A 21,970-nucleotide genomic window follows, 5' to 3' on the forward strand; every position below is an offset into this window, starting at 1 on the left:
AAAAAAGGTAAATACCATTTGCAGCTTGAGTGGTAATGAGCACTGCTTTCCAGCCTGATTTGGGGGTGGAGGTGGGAGGTGGATGTAATCAGTAAGTGTCCAACCTCTTGTTAGATGTGTTGGGTTGGGTACTAAGAAACAGGACTTGGTAATTCTGTGCCACCTATTAAATACCTTTATAGCCTGTCAGGTATTTCACCGTTGAGTCCACGTGTTAGCTGAGAACCAGGACCCTGAAGCTGACCTCCTAAATGATATAGCAACCAACTTCTATCCAGGCCAAGTACTGGTGATGGAAGCAACATCACCTCCTTAAGTCGAAGTGTCCTTTCTTTCTGCTGCGTGCCGGCTGCTTGCTGTCGAAATGGGCAAGTTCATGAAACCCGGGAAAGTGGTGCTGGTCCTGGCTGGACGCTACTCCGGACGCAAAGCCGTCATCGTGAAGAACATTGACAATGGCACCTCAGACCACCCTTATAGCCATGACCTGGTAGCTGGAATTGACCGCTATCCTTGCAAAGTGACAGCTGCCATGGGCAAGAAGAAAACTGCCAAGCCATACAAGATCAAGTCCTTTGTGGAAGTTTATAACCACACACTTCATGCCCACAAGGTACTCTGGATATTATCCCCTTGGACAAGACCGTTGTCAACAAGGGTGTGTTCAGGGACCCAGCTTTGAAACACAAGGCCAATCGGGAGGCCAACATCAAATTTGAGGAGTGATACAAGATAAGGAAGAACAAATGGTTTTTCCGAAGCTTCACTTTTAGGTATATTCTTGTTTTCATCATTAAAAATTAAAAAAAAAAATCTTAAAAAATGAGAAATGCAATGTCAGGTGTGTTGAAAATACTTTATAGTAATTCTCTGGAATCCTAGCCATCTAGTACAGGAAAACATAACAGAGTGGAACATTTCAGTACTTTTAAACAATGAAACAAAAATATTTGACTTAAAGATGGCAAAATAATTTTACAAATATAAATTCAGCCTCCTCATATTTCCTATAGAGCAGCAAAACAATAAAAATACTAAAGATGCGAGTTACATCTTGCACTGTGCAAATGCAAGATTCAACAGTTCAATAGTCGCCTCTATTAAAGATATTTACCAAAGCTATCTAACTTATCTCTCCACTCATGTGTGGTGTCTCCACTCATGTGTGGTGTCTCCGCTGAGGAAGAAGTGGTCCATGGGCTGGGCTGTCCTCTGGGAAACCATTACTCCTAGGATCTGCAGGTTTGTGTCCAAGGACAAAAGTCCCATGTCACCAACTTCTGCTGTCACTTTCCAAAGAGAAACAACAGCTGCTATTCTTATCAGCTTCCTGTGTTGTCTTATGCTAACATTCTGGGCAGTAAGGGAGGGCAGAACAAATGGAAGCATTCCCCCACGTCACTGGACCTTACCCCTCTCCCCAACCCACTGCTCTTCTGCCCTGAAAGAATGATGCACTCTGTTTCATTCTGAGACATCTCACATGGCCCACTGTAAAGCACACGGGCAATATAACATCCAACAGCCTACCAAGTTTGCACAATAATACATGAAAGTTAAACATGGTACATCATGAAGGAAAATCATGGTCTCATTTATTTTCATGGGACAGGGTATAATATAAGCATATGAGGAGAGAGTTTAAGAGTCATCACCAAGAGGTGATGAACATAGTGCAAGAGACTGTGCAGGAGGTCTGCAAAGCCATCTTTTCTCACAGCATCACGACAGTGGGATGTTACTTCCTTCAATAGTCTCATTTACGTCCAGGAAAAGATTTAACAAATTCAACAAACTGATAGAGGGCCCCTCTTTACAATCCAATAGCAATGCCAATGAGGGTGTTTCCAAACAAAGACCGAGATGAGCAAAACCCAAATAAAAGGCAACACTGTGATTGAGATTTCTCTTTTAATATGAGACGAAATATCTTGATTGTATATTTTCCAAAGTACTTTCCAGCCACATCTCCCAACCATACAAAAGTTTGCTCCCATCTTTAAATGCAGTAAAAGATGCTGGATTATAGTTCCACCCACCTTCTCTTTGAAAGCAATGTAATACTAATGGATTTAATGGTAATACATTCTTATCTAATAAAGAAAAACATCCACAAGTATCAGAAACCCAGTTTTGAAAGATTTGCATTAATTTTGAACTGAATCAGCTTTTTGTGTGTTTTTTTTTAAAGGCAGCAGTTTGACTCCTGACTTGCTGATCAAACACATCTCTATGGAGGAAGGGGGGGGGGGGGCGGTGAGTGCTGCAGTTTCTTCATTGGCCCCAGAAGTGCTGATTTCACAAAGGGATACATCAAAAGCAAACATGCAATGGTTGTTTTAAATCTTTTACTGCAATACAACAATGAAGTGAACAGTAGACACCTACCAATTTCCCCCAAACAAACAAACAAACAATGTAAACAGGAAAATAACTCTGCCTATGTGTACAGCTTCTCAAATCATTGTTAGAGGGCCTCACATTCAATAATCAGGAAATTTTAAAATAGCAGTAATTATTTTCGTTTTAAGAAAAAGCGCCCTTTCTACCCTCCCCACCCCATCCCCAGCACTGAACACGAAGAATGGGCTTCCTCTGCATCAGTCTCATACTAATGTGAAGCAGCAACGATGACTATCAATAATTTGGCGTTTCTGTTTACAGATGCTCCAATTTTTCCCCCTCAATTTCAAAAAGCCATTATCCAGTGTTGCCATAAAACAGACTGCAGGTTCTAGGTAGCAAAGATTCTTTCAGAAACAAATGTTAAGTCAAAGAAAAGAGAACGCAGGGCATCACACTAAATTTCTGGATCTAGTACACTAGAAAGAATGAAACCCAGGAAAAGTTACCTACTGCTTAGAAGAATAACGACCTGTAAAGGCGGATGTTTGGTTGTATAGTATTTTACACTGTGTGGATCTGCAGCATCTGCTAATTGAAGCAGACATGCAACTGTATGTTTCCCTGCCCTATATCCTAGCTCCCCACCCCCACCCCAACCAACCTACTACCGTATACCAAATATTGTGGATATGAGCCCAAGTCACCCCAGACAATCCAGTGAACAAGGTTAGTGTAATGCACTGGTGTGAGTGTGAGGTACAAAAGAGTCCCTTCAGTCTTCATCAAAGTTCTGCTGTAGAAGGAAGTTGGCAGCCAGATTCTCATTCTTCTCACAAGCAAAATATGCTTGAATCACAAGTCCTTCGGGAAATCCTAATGCCTTTAACTGGAAAAAAAGGGAAGCAATTAAATTCAATTCATCAATTATGGTGATATGGTGATTTAAGTCTGCTTTATATCCTAGGGATTGTGACACTGCCCCTGGACACTTACTTCACAAGGTCAGCCTTCACTGTTCAACACTCAGGGTGGAGAGGATGTTTACAACCATCCAAAAGATGGGTTTTGAAATGTTCTTAGTTAAGGAGATAGTTAACAGGCACTCTTCTGTTACAGTACGTTCTGGTTTCTACACTAAAAACCTGTAGTTAACTGACCTGATTTCAAAGTAAATGCGCACAAATATGGGTATCAAGTGGCTTTAGTGACAGGAGGGTTAAGAAAGGGAGAGAGCATGTGGAAATAAATACCTTAACTTGCACAGCAACTTTTGTTGTAAAAGCAAAGGATTCATTTCTTTTTTAAAATTACTTTATATCCCAATATCAATGTTTTATTTTTTAACATAGCTTGCCTTTCTATGTTGCTCTTCAGTTCCTTGCCTTAGTCAACACTTTATAATAGAAAAGTACAATGATGTATTATGAAATGAAGATGACTGTGGTTATTAAATTTATAGCATATTTGAATCACCAATCAGTTAATCTCATTTAAAAACTATTAAAATTACTTAAGATCTAACACTGCTTTTAAAGCCTTTAAACTCTCAAGTAGACTGACTACTTTACAGAATTATAACTTCTCAGTCAGATGAATGCCCCCCTCAACTGTCTCAAAAACTTTCTATTGCACACTACAGAAAAGACTATTAAGAACTGGAAACAACAAGAAAACAAAGAAACCCAACCCCAATTCAGCAAAAGAAGCTATTTATAAATTAAAAATAGAAAAACTCCAAAAATGAATTTGTTATCTAAATTGTGTCCAAATTGAAATTGGGGTAGGTAGCTGAAGTAATAGAGAAGAGTTGGGGCAATTCAATGACACACTGACTTAAAGTCACAAAGATGTTAAAAATATAAAGACAACATCATGCACACAATAACCAAAAGACAACTAGAGTCGCTTTAGTTCTAGACAAAACTGTTACCAGAGATGGACATTTTTACGACTTAAAGAAAGGGAACCACGAAAACACGATAGACATATATAACAAGGGACCAAAAACTACCAAACAAAAAAAAAAAAAAAAGAAAAATCAGCAATACTGCTGTACCTGAAGACTGCAATGCCACCACTGTCAGTCATAGCGTACGATCATACAGAGCACCAACAAGGAAAGCAAAGAGAGTAACCAGCTCTGTAAGGCAACTGGTCTTGACAGCAGGAAAATGTTTAATAAGAACATATTACTGCCTCATATATGCAGCAAGTACAAGCAAACGTGTGTTTCTTTAATGATTGAATCTACCTTAATAAGACAAAAACTAACCACTTAATATTAACAAGAAAACCAGTAACATTAAAACAAAACAAAACAAAAGCTGAAAAGAGTTGGGCTGGGAGCAGTGGAGGCAGGGGAAACTTCAGGATGTATTGTAAGAGAAAATACCAATATTTCAATGATAAAAGACAAAAACAAGCACATTTTAAACACACACAAAAATCATTAACTGACAAACATTTAAGATGATCATGGAAAAATAGAAAACTAAAGATTCAAATTGCAAAGAAATAATATTTAGAAACATTCCTTTTGACAAATGAAAAGTGTAATGAAGTAAGAGTAACAAAACTTTCCCAAAGGAAAACTAGGCCCAGATGGCAACTAATAAAGTCTGCCAGCTCCTTAAACAATCAAGACCAATTCTTAAATTCTTCCAAAACTACCCTCTACTCCTTCTGTGAGGCCACAATTCCCCAATACTGAAACAAGATATCCACCACCAGGAAACTACAAAGTAACAGTTGTTATAAAACAGACAGTGGGCTTTATCCCAGGTATGCAAATGTTGCTTCTATATAGTATAAACTACTTGTAAGAATGAAAGATGATCCTTTGATAAACTTAGAAAAAGTATTTAACTTGTTATGACAAAATCTTCACACCCTGACACTGAAGTTTCAGGGGAACTTCCCTAACCAGCAAGCTCCATGGGAATAAACTAACAATGAGTTCAGCAAGATTTTGGGGAATATAAGATCACCACACAAAACCAAACTGAACTTCTCTGCAACTAACAATGAACATTTTGAAAATAAAAAGAACAATTCCTAACAGCATCAAAAAGAATAGTTCTTAGGAAATAAACTCAAAAGTAATACAAAATTTTAATTTTTTGTTTTTTTGCTTTTTTTCGAGACAGGGTCTCTCTGTGTAGCCCTGGCTGTCCTGGAACTCACCAGGCTGGCCTCGAACTCAGAAATCCGCCTGCCTCTGCCTCCCAAGTGCTGGGATTAAAGGCATGCACCACCATGCCCGGCCTAAAATTTTAATTTTTAATTACTACAGCTACAGTATACTACTGAACATGCCTTGGTAAGAATTAAGTTGTTTTCTTTGTTTTGAAGTGATCTTACTACAATCTCAAGACTGCACTTCCCGGGTAATGCATGCTGCAATCCCAGTGCTTGCTAAATGATGGCAGAAGAATCAAGACTTCAAGGTTATCCTCACCTACATACCAAGCTGAAAGCCACCATATGCTACTATATCAAGATTGCTCAAATGACAAGCCCAAAAACCAAAAGGGGGGGGGGGAGATAGAGGACACTTCTCAAATTCATTTCCAGAGTAAGCATAATAAGGGCTCTACACTCAGCCAAAAGCTCACCCCTGAAACTGGACAAGATTCTGAGGCTTACACAGAAGAATGAATGAGGATCTGAAATAGCCACAATTATTTTGTAAACAAAATTGCAGCACTCCACACCCTCTGATTTCACACTTGCTATCAGTTACTCTCTGCGGGAGAAATGAATCAATTCAAGCGAAATTGGGGGAAGTTCTGGGGTTAGTTCACCAACCTTACAGGAGTGAAGCTGACACGCAGACAGGGAGACAGAAGGAGGGCAAATATTGATTTGGGGCATTGGAGGGGAGAATTCGGAGAGGAGAACAGGGGAAGAGAAGAAGAGAGGAGGGGAGGGAACGAAAATGTCTGGGTTATATAGTGAATAGCTGCTGGGTGAGAGGAAGCCCAGCCCATGGGTTGTAAGGTTCAGCATGCATAGTGGGGTACACCAGTCATGGCCTGTAACAGGTAGGGACTGAGGGATGCTGAGAGAAACTAGAGGCCTGGTACACATTGGTATGTTAAATATGCACTTCACTTCAGACAAATACCACTTGTCTGAAGCCTGAAACCTTCCTGGAAATGTACAGTAAAGGTGGTGGGGAATGAGGGACTGGCCTCGATGGCTATGGATAAACATAAATCAAAGGATTAAAACTGAGCCCCAAAATAACCCTGACACATCCATGCACCACTGACTTTTTACAGGAACCTGTAACTTCAGTTGGGGTACATGGATATCCACAGGCAAAACGGCAGTTACCCCTTACCACAAGAACGCAGGATGGATCACAGCCCTACACATAAGAGCGATCTGTGAACTCTTTGAAAGAACTGGAAACCTGAACCTGACTTTCACGTGGATTAAGCAATGTTCTATATAACACCAAGAAAACAGACCAAAAAATAATAATAATAATAATAATAATAATAATAATAATAATCACAGAAAAACAGAAAAGAAAAAAAGCTACAATGAGAAACCAATTGAAGCCTAAGTACAGAAGAAAATTAAAGCCAGACATGGGCAAGCACATCTTTATCTCAGCAAGAGAGCAGAGATCTCTGTGAACACAGCGCTCTATCTGATTACCATCTCCAACACTTCAGAACAATGTGAAACAATGTAAAAAGTGAGGGAGAAATGGAATTACTGATCACAGCACTACACACAGGACATAGGCTGCTGCAGGGCCCAAGGCTGTACCAGTCCACTTGTTACGACAAAGAGAGATGGGTGATGTCTTGTGTTTATTGTACACCACTCACATGTAACTTATATACATATTGACATTTTGGGGACAGTAACAAAGTAGAATTTAAAGTATGGGAAATGAGGGATTTTGAATTTGTTGGGCTGTTTAGTGCTCTAGTCACACTTGATTTAGTCACACTTGATTTAGTCACACTTGAAGTACTTTAAGGGACTTCACTGTTACTGGGGCCAAGAAAGGACAAAAAGCACGGGATGTGGCTAAGAGAAACAATCTCTACTGCAGTCCCTGGGACAAAGGAAAGAAATGCCACAGCTGCATGGTAGCAGGAGCCACTAGCCCAGGTGCTAGGGTGACCAAGGAAGCCCAACTGTCCCTAAACTCACCCGTTCTATAGCTTCTTTCTCCTGAGGTGTTACTTGAATGTAATTCATGTGCCCACTTCCAGCTTCTGCAATTCCTCCGCCGCCTCCACCTCCACCACCTCCTCCGCCACCTCCTCCTCCACCTTGACCACCTGCTTCCTGAACGGGTTCATTCAGCATCTGAATAAAATGCTCCTGGTGTTGGCTAATTTGCTGTAGTGATGTAAAAAAAAAAGGAAGAAATAACACATAATTACTGTCCGTAGAAAAAAAAACAATCCTAAATAAAAACAAGAAAAAGATAAGCCAGGCATGGGGAATCACACTTTAATTCCAGCACTGGGAAGGCAGAGGATCATCTTAGGTATGGGTGAGTCATATAGTAAATTGAATTTCAGACCAGCTCTATCTAAGAGTCAGAAAGAAAGTTTTAAGTGATTTCTTATATTATTATTAAAAAAAAACACAACAGTTCTGAAAGGTAAATGATGGAGAAAATACAAATTCTTCCAAAAATATTCCACTCCCAAAAACAACATTAAAGAGCTACGGGGGTGGGGGTGGGACGGGACACCTTTAATCCCAGCACTCTGGAGGCAGAGGCAGGCGGATTTCTGAGTTCCAGGCCAGCCAGGGCTACATAGAGAAACCCTGTCTAGAAAAAACAAACAAACAAACAGAGCTGGGGGTGGTGGTGTGGGGGCGGTGAGATGGGTCAGTGAGTAAGTACACTGACTTCTGAAGGTCCTGAGTTCAAATCCCAGCAACCACATGGTGGCTCACAACCATCCTTAATGAGATCTGATGCCCTCTTCTGGTGCTGTCTGGAGACGGCTACAGTGTACTTATTTATAATAGTAAATACATCTTTGGGCCAGAGTGAACGGGCCTGACTAGGCCAGACTGGAGCAAGCAGGGTTGACCGGAGCAAGCAGAGGTCCTAAATTCAATTCCCAACAACCACATGAAGGCTCACAACCATCTGTACACCTACAGTATTCTCTCTCTCTCTCTCTCTCTCTCTATATATATATATATATATATATATATTTTATATATATATATATATATATATAAAATAAATAAATCTTAAAAAAGAGAAAGAAAGGAAGAAAGAGAGAGAGAGAGAAGAAAAGAAAAGAAAAGAAAAGAAAAGAAAAGAAAAGAAAAGAAAAGAAAAGAAAAGAAAAGAAAAGAAAAGCTACCATGGGGGCTGGAGAGATGGCTCAGCAGTTAAGAGCACTGACTGCTCTTCCAGAGGTCCTGAGTTCAAATCCTAGTAACCACATGGTGGCTCACAACCACCTGTAATGGGATCCGATGATGCCCTCTTCTGGTGTGTTTGAAGACAGCTACAGTGTACTCATATAAATATAATAAATCTATCTTTAAAAACAAAACAAAACAAAAAAAAAAAAAAAAAAAAGAAAGCTACCATGGACCTAAGTAGAGAACTTACTCTTCATGTATATATTGTATTTTCCACACTAATAGGCTATTCTATGCTGTATAAAACTCAACTGTTTTCTGGTCTGAGCATGAAGTATGCCCATAGGTAAGTTTCTAAGAGGCAATGTTCCATTCAGAGCAATCTTATGAAAATCAATTTCCAAAGTTAAACACCATCTCAGATTCTCTAATACATTAATTAATGTACCCGGGAAATCTGAAAGAGGAAGTAAGCCTTTCCCAAACTAAATTAGTTAACCTATGTAAGCTGATCAATTTTTCTATCTCAATTCGTTCTTCACTATGCCTACGTAGAACACAGGCTCTGGGTTTAACTGTAATACAAAGTAAAACATTTCAATGCCATTTTCCAAATTAACGTGGGTCAGTCACCTGCAGCAGCTGAGGGTTCTCCCGACCTATCTGCTGTAGCAAGGCTGGCAGCAAAGAAGGATTCTGCTGGATAATTTGTCTCATCTGTTGAAACTGAGGCTGATTCCGTAAAAATTCAAGGGGGTGGCCTGAAATACACACAACATTTCAAAACAATAGCAGTAAATACATGTAACAGCAGGTAGCTAAACCATTTGGACAGAAAACATTATATATGAAAAGGACCTGCCTTGGAGTGTTATAGAGAAAGCAAGTCACAGACTCTCCAAACCCCAATGTGCCTGCCACCTTTGCTCTAGACAAGTTATACTAATACTAGCAAAGGATAGAATACTGAGAGGCTAGCCCACCCACAATGCCCTGTGAACCACCACACAAAAAATGGTGTCCTATATCAAAATAAAAGGTTGTCATGTTATTGCAGGTGCTCTCAAATAAGAAACATATGCATGTTTGTGGATATTTAGTCCTATAATTATGTGTAATAATAAAGTGAGACTCAGGGACCAAAATTACCTAGTAGGTGGTGAATAGGAAATACTAAAATCTGAGCCAGAGCAACGCCTCCTCTTTCTCATGAGTCCCAACTGTTTGCCAAAATGAGCAAGAGGCTATCAAACCCCAGCCTTTTCGAAATTAGCAGCTCAACCATCACCATCACCACCGCTGCCGTTTTTTGAGACAGTGTCTCTCTCTCCCTCTATGTACCCTGGCTGTTTGAGAACTCTGCTGCGTAGAGAATGTTCCCTCAAGCTGAGATATGTGTGTGCCGTTGCTTCCCAATGCTAGGATTAAAGGAGTGTGCCTCTACACCATGCCTGAAATGATACATTCTTAGCAAGGTGAGACATCCATATACAACGGACACTGACTTCAAACTGTGAATAGGCGTTTCTAAGAGTGAACTAGTAGTGTAGCTTTGACAACACTAAAAGCCAGAGACTCTCTTTACTGTGAGTAAAGAAAAAAAAGGGGGCTGGTGAGATGGCTCAGTGGTTAAGAGCGCCAACTGTTCTTCCAAAGGTCCCGAGTTCAAATCCCAGCAACCACATGGTGGCTCACAACCATCTGAAACGAAATCTGATGCCCTCTTCTGGAGTGTCTGAAGACAGCTACAGTGTACTTACATATAATAAATAAATGAATCTTTAAAAAAAAGAAAGAAAGAAAGAAAGAAAGAAAGAAAGAAAGAAAGAAAGAAAGAAAGAAAGAAAAAAAACATCCTTAAGGTTTATCCAAGCGTTCTGGGAATGAAGCTAAACCACTGAAGTATTTCATATTAAATAATCTTACACTAAAAACTCAAGACCATTTGTCATTTGATAGTCACTTTACCTCCAGAAGTGGTGGTTGTAGTTGCTGTCGTGGTTGCTGCAGCTGCAGCTACTGCTGGAGACTGAGGAGTTCCAGTACTCACAGCCTGAGGAGGAGGGTCAACCACAGCCTGACTTTCTCTATCTCCAGGGATTCCCTGCCAACACAATTTCCAAATTTTAAGATCTCCCTTTCTCTCGCTCTCCCCCCTCCCTCCTACAACACACACACACACACACACACACACACATTAGAAACAGCAAAACATCTGTAGCTTATTGAACATTGTCTATGTACAATAGATGCCTGCTTATGAAATCTTACAAGTGGCCCAGATACAATGCACTGTAGCATTTACATTACAAGGTAGCATTGGTCAACAAAATTTCCCAGTGACAGACAGATGCACTATCCAGTAACAGCCACAACCCATGTCTACTTAAACTCTAAGAGTATCAGTAAGTAAGGTGTTCAATGCCCATGAGTTCCAGGTGACTTCTGCTGCAGAGGTTTTCATAATCTGACATTCCACTGTGAATTGCACAGTTCCACAAAGAACTGTGTTTACATGAATCAGGCAACTGATGGACAAGCAACCAAGTCTCCTCTACTGACCTAGTGCTTCTAAACAAGTATCACCTAGAAAATGTCACACATTAAAAATAAACAAATGGACAAAATGGTGTGTAATGTTAATAGTTTACATTTCAAATGATGCTCTTCTTATGTTTCAAGCACATCTTGAAATTATTACAATTTAAAAGATACACAAAGTTTCTACTTTGATGCAGAAGATTTAAACAAATGGCAGTTATACCCATTTAAAAATCCATCAAATTCTTGCTGGGCGTGGTGGCGCACGCCTTTAGTCCCAGCACTTGGGAGGCAGAGGCAGGTGGATTTCTGAGTTTGAGGCCAACCTGGTCTACAGAGTGAGTTCCAGAACAGCCAAGTCTGAAACTCCCTGTCTCGAAAAAGAAAAAAAAAAAAAAAAAAAAAAAAAAAAAAAAATCCATCAGATTCTTATACTTTAACAGATGGTAATGAGTTCATCTCCTATTAAACCAAAGCCAAATTCACTTAAAGAAGAAAAAGCAGTGGCTAATGGGGGCTACACTAAAGCACTCAAAACAGCTATTTTTCACATGGAATTACAAGACTATTAGCAGATTCAGGGTCCAGAATGTCCATCAAATTCTCAAACACAAAAAGTTCATGCTGCCTCCTCACAGAGGAGAACTAAAATTCTGCCCTAAGTAATCCCTAACAGATGTAAGGTCTGTTATTACAAAGGCAGGCGGATTTCTGAGTTCGAGGCCAGCCTGGTCTACAAAGTGAGTGCCAGGACAGCAAGGGCTACACAGAGAAACCCTGTCTCGAAAAACAAACAAACAAACAAAAACAAAGTCGCCTTCAGCAGAGCCTCACTGGTGCGAAAGGCACCACTCCAAAGAAGAACCGCTTCATAAATCACCTCACATCATTTTCTAATAAATCATTTCAGAATCTTTCCCAGAAGGTTCCATTTTACAACACAAAATGTTACCATTGGGTGGGAACTTTCTAGCATGATGCTGTCCACTGGATTGTTAACTCATCTATTAAAATCTTAATTTCTGCAAGAGTCTGAAAGAGACAAGTAAAACACACTTCTCACCATTAGAAGATATTCCACAGCTCTGTCAGGGTTGTTGAAACTGGCTCTCAGGGCTGCAATTACTTGTTCTCGTTCATAGCCCATTGACATGATCTCAGTTACCATATTCTCATAAGACTGACCTGTCACTAAACAGGTGTGTGGGGGACAAGGGAGAAAAAAGTACAGGAACAGTCAACAAACATTCTCTGCATAGTTCTTGACTGCATAATGTCTATGGTTCATAGACTGCTAGGCTAGGCAAAGACAATATACAATGTAAGAAGTCAAAGTCCATGTTCTAACCCCTAGAACCTACCTAACCTATAAATATGTATGACAAAGGGAAGTGACCTTCCAGATAGACCCAATGTCATCAACAAGGGTCCGGGTCCTTAAAAGTGAGACAGAAACAGGTTAGAGACAATAACGACAAAAGCAGGACCAGAGTTCTGCTGTTGTTTTTTTTGGGAGGCGGAGAAAAGGACTGACAGCTTCTAGAAGTAATAAGGAACTACGCTCTCCCAAGTCTCCAAATAACATACAGTCTTGCAGATTCCTTGGTATCAGTCAGCAAGATCTATGTCAAAGATTCTGACCTACAAAAATGGCCAGGTAACAAATTGTTTTATACCACACTAGCTTTGTGGTAACTTACAAAATTAACAGAAAACTAGTAGGAATACCAGGTACAAATATAAGAAAGAATTTACAGGTCAGGAGAGGCAACCTGTTATTAAGAGAGCAGGGAGCCCACACCTGTGGATCGTTCTTATAATCCCATTTGAAGGCCAGTGTTATCTACACAAGTCCAAGGACAGCATGAGACATAAAGACAAATGCTATGGCACAAAAGACCAAGTCCACCGCTGTACATATTTCAAACAATCACTTCTGGTGCATTAAGACTGTGTTTTAGCTTCTTCTTTTGACACCTTTTTTTTTTTTTCAAATTGATGGAAAAGAGGTTAGGAAAGTTACAATTTCGTACCAGGCATGGAGTTACAAGTATTGCCTGAGCAGTGATGGACAGGCTATCTCCAATCTTCCCAGATGGATAGGAGCTTGCCTGAATGAAAGCTGACCCCACTCTCAACTCAGCTCTGTGTAAACGATTTTCTTTCCCACTTGTGTTCTGGGCACCACACTGCATTTCTTGCCACCTCAGACTGGTTATGACCTCCCTTTTCCACTCCAACTCTGCCCTCTAGTTTAAGTGACCAGCAGTCATAATGTCATCTATGAAAACAGCAAGCATACTGGTGCAAGCAAGTAAGTGAACAAAGACTTGGGAGGCTGCAGATTTCCCCTTGGAAGTTTAAATAAGTCTGCATGCAAAACACAATTCATGTGGGGAACCCCTACATCATATGCATGGTATTCAGCCATTCCCAAAATTTAAATGTTTAACTATGGCCTAAACCAGAACCACAGAAAGCACATAATTAAGAGTCAGGAATGGTATTTTACTAGAGTGCTTGAGAAGAATGGTTTGAGGTATACATAGAACAAGAATGGTGTCACAAAAGCCAAATGGGAAATTAAAGAAGCAGGGATTCAACAGAGCAGAGACCCTGGGATTATAAAGCTGAGGTAGAATGATCCAGTGACATACAGATATAAATATAAGGGGTACTATCCCTATCTATTTTGTTGGCTCCTTGACTAAGTCATAAATTGTCCTGCTTCCTATAGACTAAAACATGAGCAAAATATGCCGCTTCTTAAAAAGTGTATAAGTAAAAACATCACCACCAGCAGCTGAGGTTTAGATGCAGTAGCAGCAGCAGCAAAAAGCACCATCTACTTGGCTCCTGATCAACAATACCAAAGCATTCTATTGTGGGGATACTGGTAACAACAGAACCTTTTAGTAACACTGTGACAGGTGCCAGCTGGCTCTAGCTCTGAACCCACAGAATGGTTTAGCCAATGAACAATAAAAACATGAACTGTACACATCAGGGGTTTAATCATGGGAGGGAAAAGCTGACAGTTTAGAGATGAAGGGAAAGGGAAAGACTTTATTAAAACAGGTCAAATCAAAGATCGGGGCAAGGAGACCTTTTCATTATGTGCCCATATAAGCAACAGGATGCAGCTGGAAATCTAGAAAGACAGTACAGTGGATGAAAACTGGAGGTGAACAAACAAATATGAGGTACACAAAAGAAAACAGTAAGGCCTTCCAAAGGCTCTTCTATAATAGGCCATCCACAGACCAAACCTGTTAAGACCACATAATGTTCACATTGGGAAAATAATTTGCTTCAAAGGATGTACTTAACTGTAAGAGATTTTAAAGAATTCAGTGGAACACACCAAAGTCTCTAGCACTAACGATATAAATAAATCATTCTGAAGCCTAACTGTAAGTGATCATGAAGATGACATTGTCAGTGTGATCTACAAGATGACACCGCACACCGGACGTGTTTTCTATGTTAAGAAACTCACCAAGGGCACTTGTTGCATCTTCAAAAAGATTTGACCGAGAAGAATCTCCTGGTGTACTGTAAAGAATTTTTAGAAAAATCATTTCAAAAAGTATGCAAAATTCATTTTTCAGTAACTAATTTCTAAAGAACACTTCAAATATTAAACTGTATGGGTAAGCCAGTCTGTTAAGAGGCTATGTCCAAAGCTGTACCTGCAGGATTAATAGTTAAGGAAAAATTTTCAATCTTAGACTTCTGAGATTTCATCATTGTAAACATCAAAGGGCTATAAATACAACACCCTTAAAAAACCTTGCTCTAAGTATGAAAACAGCACTGCAGTTAGAGTACCTAATCAAGTCACAGCAGAAGAAACATCAAAAGTAGTACATGATAAAAATGTAGCACACATACAGAAAGCAAACAGGTGGCCAAGTCTTTCAGTGAGGTTTTCTATGAAAGCTTTCAACAATGAATGGGGAAAGAAGGCATACAAGTTATACAGCATACACAAAAAGGTAGGTGAGGGTATAGAACCTATGCTAACCTAAAGAAAACCAATTTTAGGCATAAGGTAATAGGTTAAGCAGCAAAACCATGCATGCAGACATTTCTGTTCTGTTGAGAAAATGAAGTTCAAAATAAAAGGCTGACAAACAAGATTATAAAACACCATGGAAATGCAGACATGGATATATATGATCGTATTATATACATAACAAAGTAGAAATTCAGCTATCTGGAGGAATGAAGAAGAGCAATGAAAGGGAAGGTGGAATATAATAAGTATTGTACACTGAGCATAAATAACAATTACAATTTTAGTATCCAGAGTGTAGGTATGTGCACCATAGGTATAGTGCCTTCAAAGTCAGAAGAGGCATTCGATTTCCTGGGCCTGGAGTTACAGACAATCGTGAGCCACCATGTAGGTGCTGGGAACTGAATCCCAGGTCCTCTGCCAGAGCAACTAGTGCTTATAATTGCTAGGCCATTTCACCAGCTGCACTACTACAAATTTTAAAGTGATAGAAAGAATAAATTATCACATGCACTCCATACATTTATACTTCTTTCTAATTTCAGTTTTTGAGTTAAATGCATGTGTGTTCATAGGTGTATCTGTTATAGGCACAGTACACAGTGGGCAAAGGACAATGAGCAGCAGCTGGCTCCTCTTTTTTTTTTTAATTCTGTAAAGTAAATATATCAGTTCTATATATGTTTAGAATTTTCATAAAAGTGCATTGTGTACAATATGAATATTTTTCCCATAATCTCTATCTTTCTTTTTCTTGCTCTTATTTTTTACTTTAATAGACAATTACATTTAAACATCCTATGTATATGTATGCATAATTCTATATAACAGTGCAATATATAAGAACTACTGAGAGACGCATTCAATGTTTGTGTTTCTTTTTCTTTTTAATTAGGTATTTTCTTCATTTACATTTCCAATGCTATCCCAAAAGTCCCCCACACCCTCCCACACCCACTCCCCCACCCACTCCCACTTCTTGGCCCTGGCATTCCCCTGTACTGAGACATATAAAGTTTGCACGACCAATGGGCCTCTCTTTCCACTGATGGCCGACTAGGCCATCTTCTGATACATATGCAGCTAGAGACATGAGCTGGGGGGGGGGGGGGGGGGTTACTGGTTGTTTCTAATATAACCACAATTAATATAATCATAGCTGGCTCCTCTTCTACCCTCTAGGCTTGGTCAAGGAAATCAAACTCAGGCTGTCTGGTTTGCAATCTAGTGGCTCTCCCACTGAGCCATCTCAGCATCCCTCTTCCAACGTTAAGAACAGAAGCGATGTACTCAAGCACAGTGATTATCACAGCTAAACCAAGCCTGCTATGTAACATTTACAATTTCTACTTAAAACAGTAAGTATGTAAAGGAGGAAAGATTTCAAAAGAATATATAAAAACCAAGTAATTTCCCTGCCCAAGGCTTTTACCCCACCAAGACAATCACAAATATACCAGTTTCTACTTTCAAGAATAACTATATCTTAGTTTTGCTTGTATAGGGTTTTTGTTTTCTATATTGCCTAGGCTGGCCTTGAACTCATGATCTTCCTGTCTTAGCCTCCAAAGTGCTAGAACTCTAATCATGTACCACTACACAAACCCTCCCAACTAGTTCCTAAAGTTTAACTTAAGATTTATTCCAGCCGGGCATGGTGGCGCACGCCTTTAATCCCAGCACTCGGGAGGCAGAGGCAGGCGGATTTCTGAGTTCGAGGCCAGCCTGGTCTACAAAGTGAGTTCCAGGACAGCCAGAGCTATACAGAGAAACCCTGTCTCAAAAAAACAAAAAAAAACAAAAAAAAAAAAAAAACAAAAAGATTTATTCCATGTCAATATGCCCAGGTCTATGTGAACATTTTCTTACAAATGCATACTCGTCTATCTAGTGGGTCAAACAAGCTCAAACAAGCTCCGGTGTAGTTGGTGTCTAACATTTCCCCCCTCATCCTTTACTAGTTTCTAACTTTACCTTACATAAAATCCCTGTACTGCTAGAATTGATTCTTGTTAGTATACAATGTGGAATCCATGTTTTCCACCTCCAGATGACGAAGCATTTATCAACAGTATTTCCCCCACAGAGTATCACATTATTAATCTATCTTTACATTAAGTTCTACTTAGGTGCATGTCTACAGTGTGTATCCCACCAAGCAATCCAACAAATGCTGATGTCAAGCTACTCTAACTCTTAGTCGCCACAGTGCATGATACAGTTTAGAACCTGGTAGGATGAATTATCTCTTTAAGGACTTTAAACTGAGGTGTACGTAAAACACTATTCCTCAATCTTGATTCAGTCTCACTGCTTCTTCCTAACTATAAAGACAGTCAATCACTCATTACTGAATGTATCAGACCATACATTAATAAACGTGTCCAGATGAGAAAGACTCCCCCTCACCCTCCTAAGCCAGAGGACTTGAGTTGGAACCCTGGGATCAGAGAACCAACTGCCACAAGCTGTACTCTGAATTCTACATGTATGCCATGGACGTTCATACACACATACAAAAAATGCAATAAAAATTGTGAAAGACATGCTCCTAGAAAATATCCACCGCTGCTCTACAATGCTTGGCTTATGTTCCACGAGCACTTTCCATGTCAGAAAGTACTGACTGGGTGTGGTGGATCACTGCTGTACTCTCAGCACCCAGGAGACCTGCTCCTACCTCGCCAGCAGAATGGGAAGATCAATTTTGGGTTGACTCTAATTGTGTCCTTGACCATCAATAATGACCTCATAAAGCACAAGTGAAATTAACTTTTCTCTCCTCCTTCCTCCCCTTCTTTCTTTTGAGATCTAATGTATTTTGCCTTCATATACTGCTATGCACCACTACAGGTGTGCCTGGTGCCCTAAGACTAGAGCAACAGAAGATTGAAGAGCCACTGTGTAGAAGATGAAATTGAACCCAGGTCCTCTCACTGAGACATCTCTCCAGCCCACAAGTGCAGTTTCTTTTAAATTTATTATTTGTATTTTATGTTCGTTGTTTTTTTGTTGTTGTTGTTTGTTTTTGTTTTTCTGAGACAGGGTTTCTCTATATAGCCCTGGCTATCCTGGAACTCACTCTGCAGACCAGACTGGCCTCGAACTCAGAAATCCGCCTGCCTCTGCCTCCCAAATGCTGGGATTAAAGGCGTGTGCCACCACGCCCAGCTACAAGTGCAGTTTCTTAATGGCAGTGATCAACACCACAATCTATATTGCTTTGCTAACAGGTAGCTTTTGAAGAACAAAACTAACCTGAACAAAGCAAACCATAGGAAAAAAAAATGTCTAGCCAGCAGTGATGGAGAGGAAGTCTCCAGTGTAGCTCCTGATGCCTACTGACCAAGTGTTGTACTTTAAATCCTGTTTTCTAGACTTCCTGTCATACTCCCTTGCAGATACACAATTAAGAAAAAAGACTAAGTAGCGAAGTGAAGGGCTTGTTTCAGTAGCACATATAATAAAAACCCCTGAACAATGATGACACTCAAGTAGCTAGTGTTAAGAGGCATAGAGAGGGGCTGGCGAGATGGCTCAGTGGGTAAGAGCACCCGACTGCTCTTCCGAAGGTCCAGAGTTCAAATCCCAGCAACCACATGGTGGCTCACAACCATCCGTACTGAGATCTGACGCCCTCTTCTGGTGCATCTGAAGACAGCTACAGTGTACTTACATATAATAAATAAATAAATAAATAAATCTTAAAAAAAAAAAAAAAGGCATAGAGAGAAGCACACCTTTAGTGCCAGCTCTTGAGAAGCAGAAGCAGGAAGGTATCTTTTGAGTTCTAGCCAGACTGCTCTATATAGTGAGTTCCAGGATAATCAAGGCTACACAGAGAAAAACTGTCTCAAAAATCCAAACAAAAAAGTCTACAGTCGCCGGGCGTGGTGGCGCACGCCTTTAATCCCAGCACTTGGGAGGCAGAGGCAGGTGGGTTTCTGAGTTCGAGGCCAGCCTGGTCTACAAAGTGAGTTCCAGGACAGCCAGGGCTATACAGAGAAACCCTGTCTCGAAAAAACCAAAAAAAAAAAAAAAAAAAAAAAAAAGTCTACAGTCTGCTTTCCTAGATCACTAGTGATCCTTTCCTAATTTACATAACTTGTAGGAGAATTAAAAATATTAACTTAAAATTTTACTCTTTGGAAACTGTATGCATGTATGTATTTAATAAATATATAACATATGTTTAATGTATCTTGATCATATCTACCCAACTCTCAGCTATTACCTGTCCCTCAAACCCCCCCCCCAACCCCTTTTTAAAAATGACCCTCTGAGTCTAACAGTACTGCCTATATGCACCTGGGTGTGATGCCATCCATTAGGGCTTGGACCACCCATCTGTGGCTATAAGTGCCTCCTACCCATAGAAAAATGACTCCTTTCCCCAGCAACCATCTCCTGCCAGTAACTCCGCAACTAGAGGTGGGCCACATGACCACCTCCCACCCAGTTTGGAATGATAAATGGCTTGAGTTTATGCAAAAATTAATCTAATTAGCACATTAATGTTCTGTTCAGATATAAGATGTTCATACTGTGATCTTTGCAAATATATTAAGAAAGTCACTGTACTACTGACTAAAGACATTAAATTTGTATCTAGATTTTGGGGGTAACCAATTTGTCAAATTGCTAAATTCCTTTCTGAACACAGACTTTGATGAAATGGTTTAACAAGAGAACAGAATGCATCCTAGCTATATATTGGGAAATGGGTTTAAGTTAGGCAATGGTGCCACAGATGCTGAAAGAAAAGTATTCTAGTTAATACACACACAAAAATTATATTTCTTAAGCATTGTGCTATTTTCTCAGCAACAAACAGGAAATTCTAGACTCTTCCAAAACACAGTTGACTGGGACAGACATTGGAGCCACATTTGGGAGTAGATCATTTAAAACAAAGGTGTTCCATAACCCATGTCAAACCATTTTCTCAAACTACTAATACCTCCAGGAAGAAGCAATTCATAAACTGTTTCAAGCTGTGTGCCATTCTGAGCAGCATGATGAAATACTGTCCTGCCAGCTTCTACCTGCAGGAACACCTTTTGTCCATTGTAACTATACTATATATGCCACCTGCAGTCTCAATTACCAAAGCTACCGCTAAGGTGCCACAGTATCATCCTGTTTAGGAAACCTTTATTTAATAACGGCCCCAAAGGCAAGAGTAGTGATGCTAAGGAATGAAATCCACCAGAGCAGCCTCCTGTAAGTGCTGGGATAAATGTTCTCAATGGAACTGGGGATGGAAGAGATACAGACTGACAAATCTACAGGACCACCATCAGACTTTTTTTTTTTTTTTTTTTTTTTTTGGTTTTTCGAGACAGGGTTTCTCTGTATAGCCCTGGCTGTCCTGGAACTCACTTTGTAGACCAGGCTGGCCTCGAACTCAGAAATCTGCCTGCCTCTGCCTCCCAAGTGCTAGGATTAAAGGCGTGTGCCACCACACCCGGCTTCCATAAGACATTTTAAGAAAACCCTTTTCTTCTTCCTTCCTCCTCTTTTTTCAAAAGATCTACTTATTTAAGCACACTGTAGCTGACTTTAGACACCCCAGAAGAAGGCATCAGATCTCATTATGGATAGTTGTGAGCCACTATGTGGTTGCTGGGATCTGAACTCAGGACCTTCAGAAGAGCAGTCAGTGCTGTTAACCACTGAGCCATCTCTCCAGCCCCCTGAGAACACTTTTCAAAGTACTTATTTTCTGGAGACAGGGTCTCTCTACACAGCTCTGGTGGCCTTGGAATTCACAGAGATCCACCTGCCTCTGCCTCCCAGGTGCTGGGATTAAAGGTGTGCGCAACTATGCCCACCTCAGACAAGCTTTCTCTTTGAGACAGAACTGGCTTTGTAAGCCCACGCTGTCTGAACTGGCAATCCTTGTGCTTCAGCCTCTGGACGCCCTCATTAGTCATAGGCTACAATAGCTGGCCCACATGCAACTTTTATTCCAGTAATGTCTTAATTGTTCTAGTATCATTAGTCACGAATGTCTTAGTATGCCTGATCACTTTATCAGGAGCATGTTTGTTTAAGGAAAAAAACATACCCACTGGACATCTGGAACACATCTTTGTATAAGGGGCAAACATGTGTATATTGTCATGAATACCATAAATATTTGCTTTCAAAGCATTTCCAACTACTGCCCATTTTCCACTGTGACTGAAGTTCACACAGCTCCTGCTACTGGTGTTACAAGTTGTACTAAGTCAGAAAACAAAAAATAGCTTAATGCCAGTTTCAGGGTAGCAGTAATAGAAGTCATATTTTAGATAAAGCAGGAAATCCCTTCTATGATTTTTAGGCAAATTACTGTGCCAGAACCATTTGCCTTGGCTATTACCATTATCAGTAAAAAACAACCAAGCACTGCCTGCAAGCAAATAAACAAAAAACAAGACCCACAATCCTGTCCAAAACAAGCTGCTCAGTAATCTTCCCTGCGATCCCCCCACGCCCTCTCATCTGACTCACCAGGTTTCAGGGAGCAGTCACTTTGGCAGTAGTGAGGAAGCAGCTCTGTCGAGGAGGTGCTGGCAAAGAGTGTTATTATACACAAGCTACAGGTGCCAGTCAGCTCCTGAATAATTGAGTCCGCATTGTTCACAGCTAGCTGTTGGCTCAACAAAAGGTGTCAGAGGAAACAGCTACACTGCACACTCTTCCCCAGCAGTC

At 40.2% G+C, this 21,970-nt stretch overlaps 1 protein-coding gene and 1 pseudogene across 2 annotated transcripts in view; one reads left to right on the forward strand and one right to left on the reverse strand.

Moving 5' to 3' along the window:
- Nucleotides 1-364: 364 nt before the first annotated feature.
- On the forward strand, nt 365-778 carry LOC110293315 (large ribosomal subunit protein eL27 pseudogene; annotated as a pseudogene).
- A 795-nt stretch (nt 779-1,573) lies between these two features.
- The window catches only part of Rad23b (RAD23 nucleotide excision repair protein B), a 43,240-nt gene continuing 22,843 nt past the window's right edge, over nt 1,574-21,970 (reverse strand). For both annotated transcript variants that reach the window (XM_085839280.1, XM_085839279.1), the window contains exons 5-10: nt 14,750-14,805; nt 12,314-12,441; nt 10,678-10,813; nt 9,343-9,470; nt 7,522-7,713; nt 1,574-3,232 (exon numbers count right to left, since the gene is read on the reverse strand). In XM_085839280.1, the coding sequence (XP_085695406.1) occupies nt 3,119-3,232; nt 7,522-7,713; nt 9,343-9,470; nt 10,678-10,813; nt 12,314-12,441; nt 14,750-14,805 (754 nt within the window). In that variant the 3' untranslated portion in view covers nt 1,574-3,118. The remainder of the gene's footprint in view (nt 3,233-7,521; nt 7,714-9,342; nt 9,471-10,677; nt 10,814-12,313; nt 12,442-14,749; nt 14,806-21,970) is intronic.

The sequence above is a fragment of the Mus caroli genome, unplaced genomic scaffold (assembly GCF_978045245.1).
Source record: "Mus caroli unplaced genomic scaffold, Mus_caroli_1 scaffold_6, whole genome shotgun sequence".
Classification (NCBI taxonomy): Eukaryota; Metazoa; Chordata; class Mammalia; order Rodentia; family Muridae; genus Mus; species Mus caroli.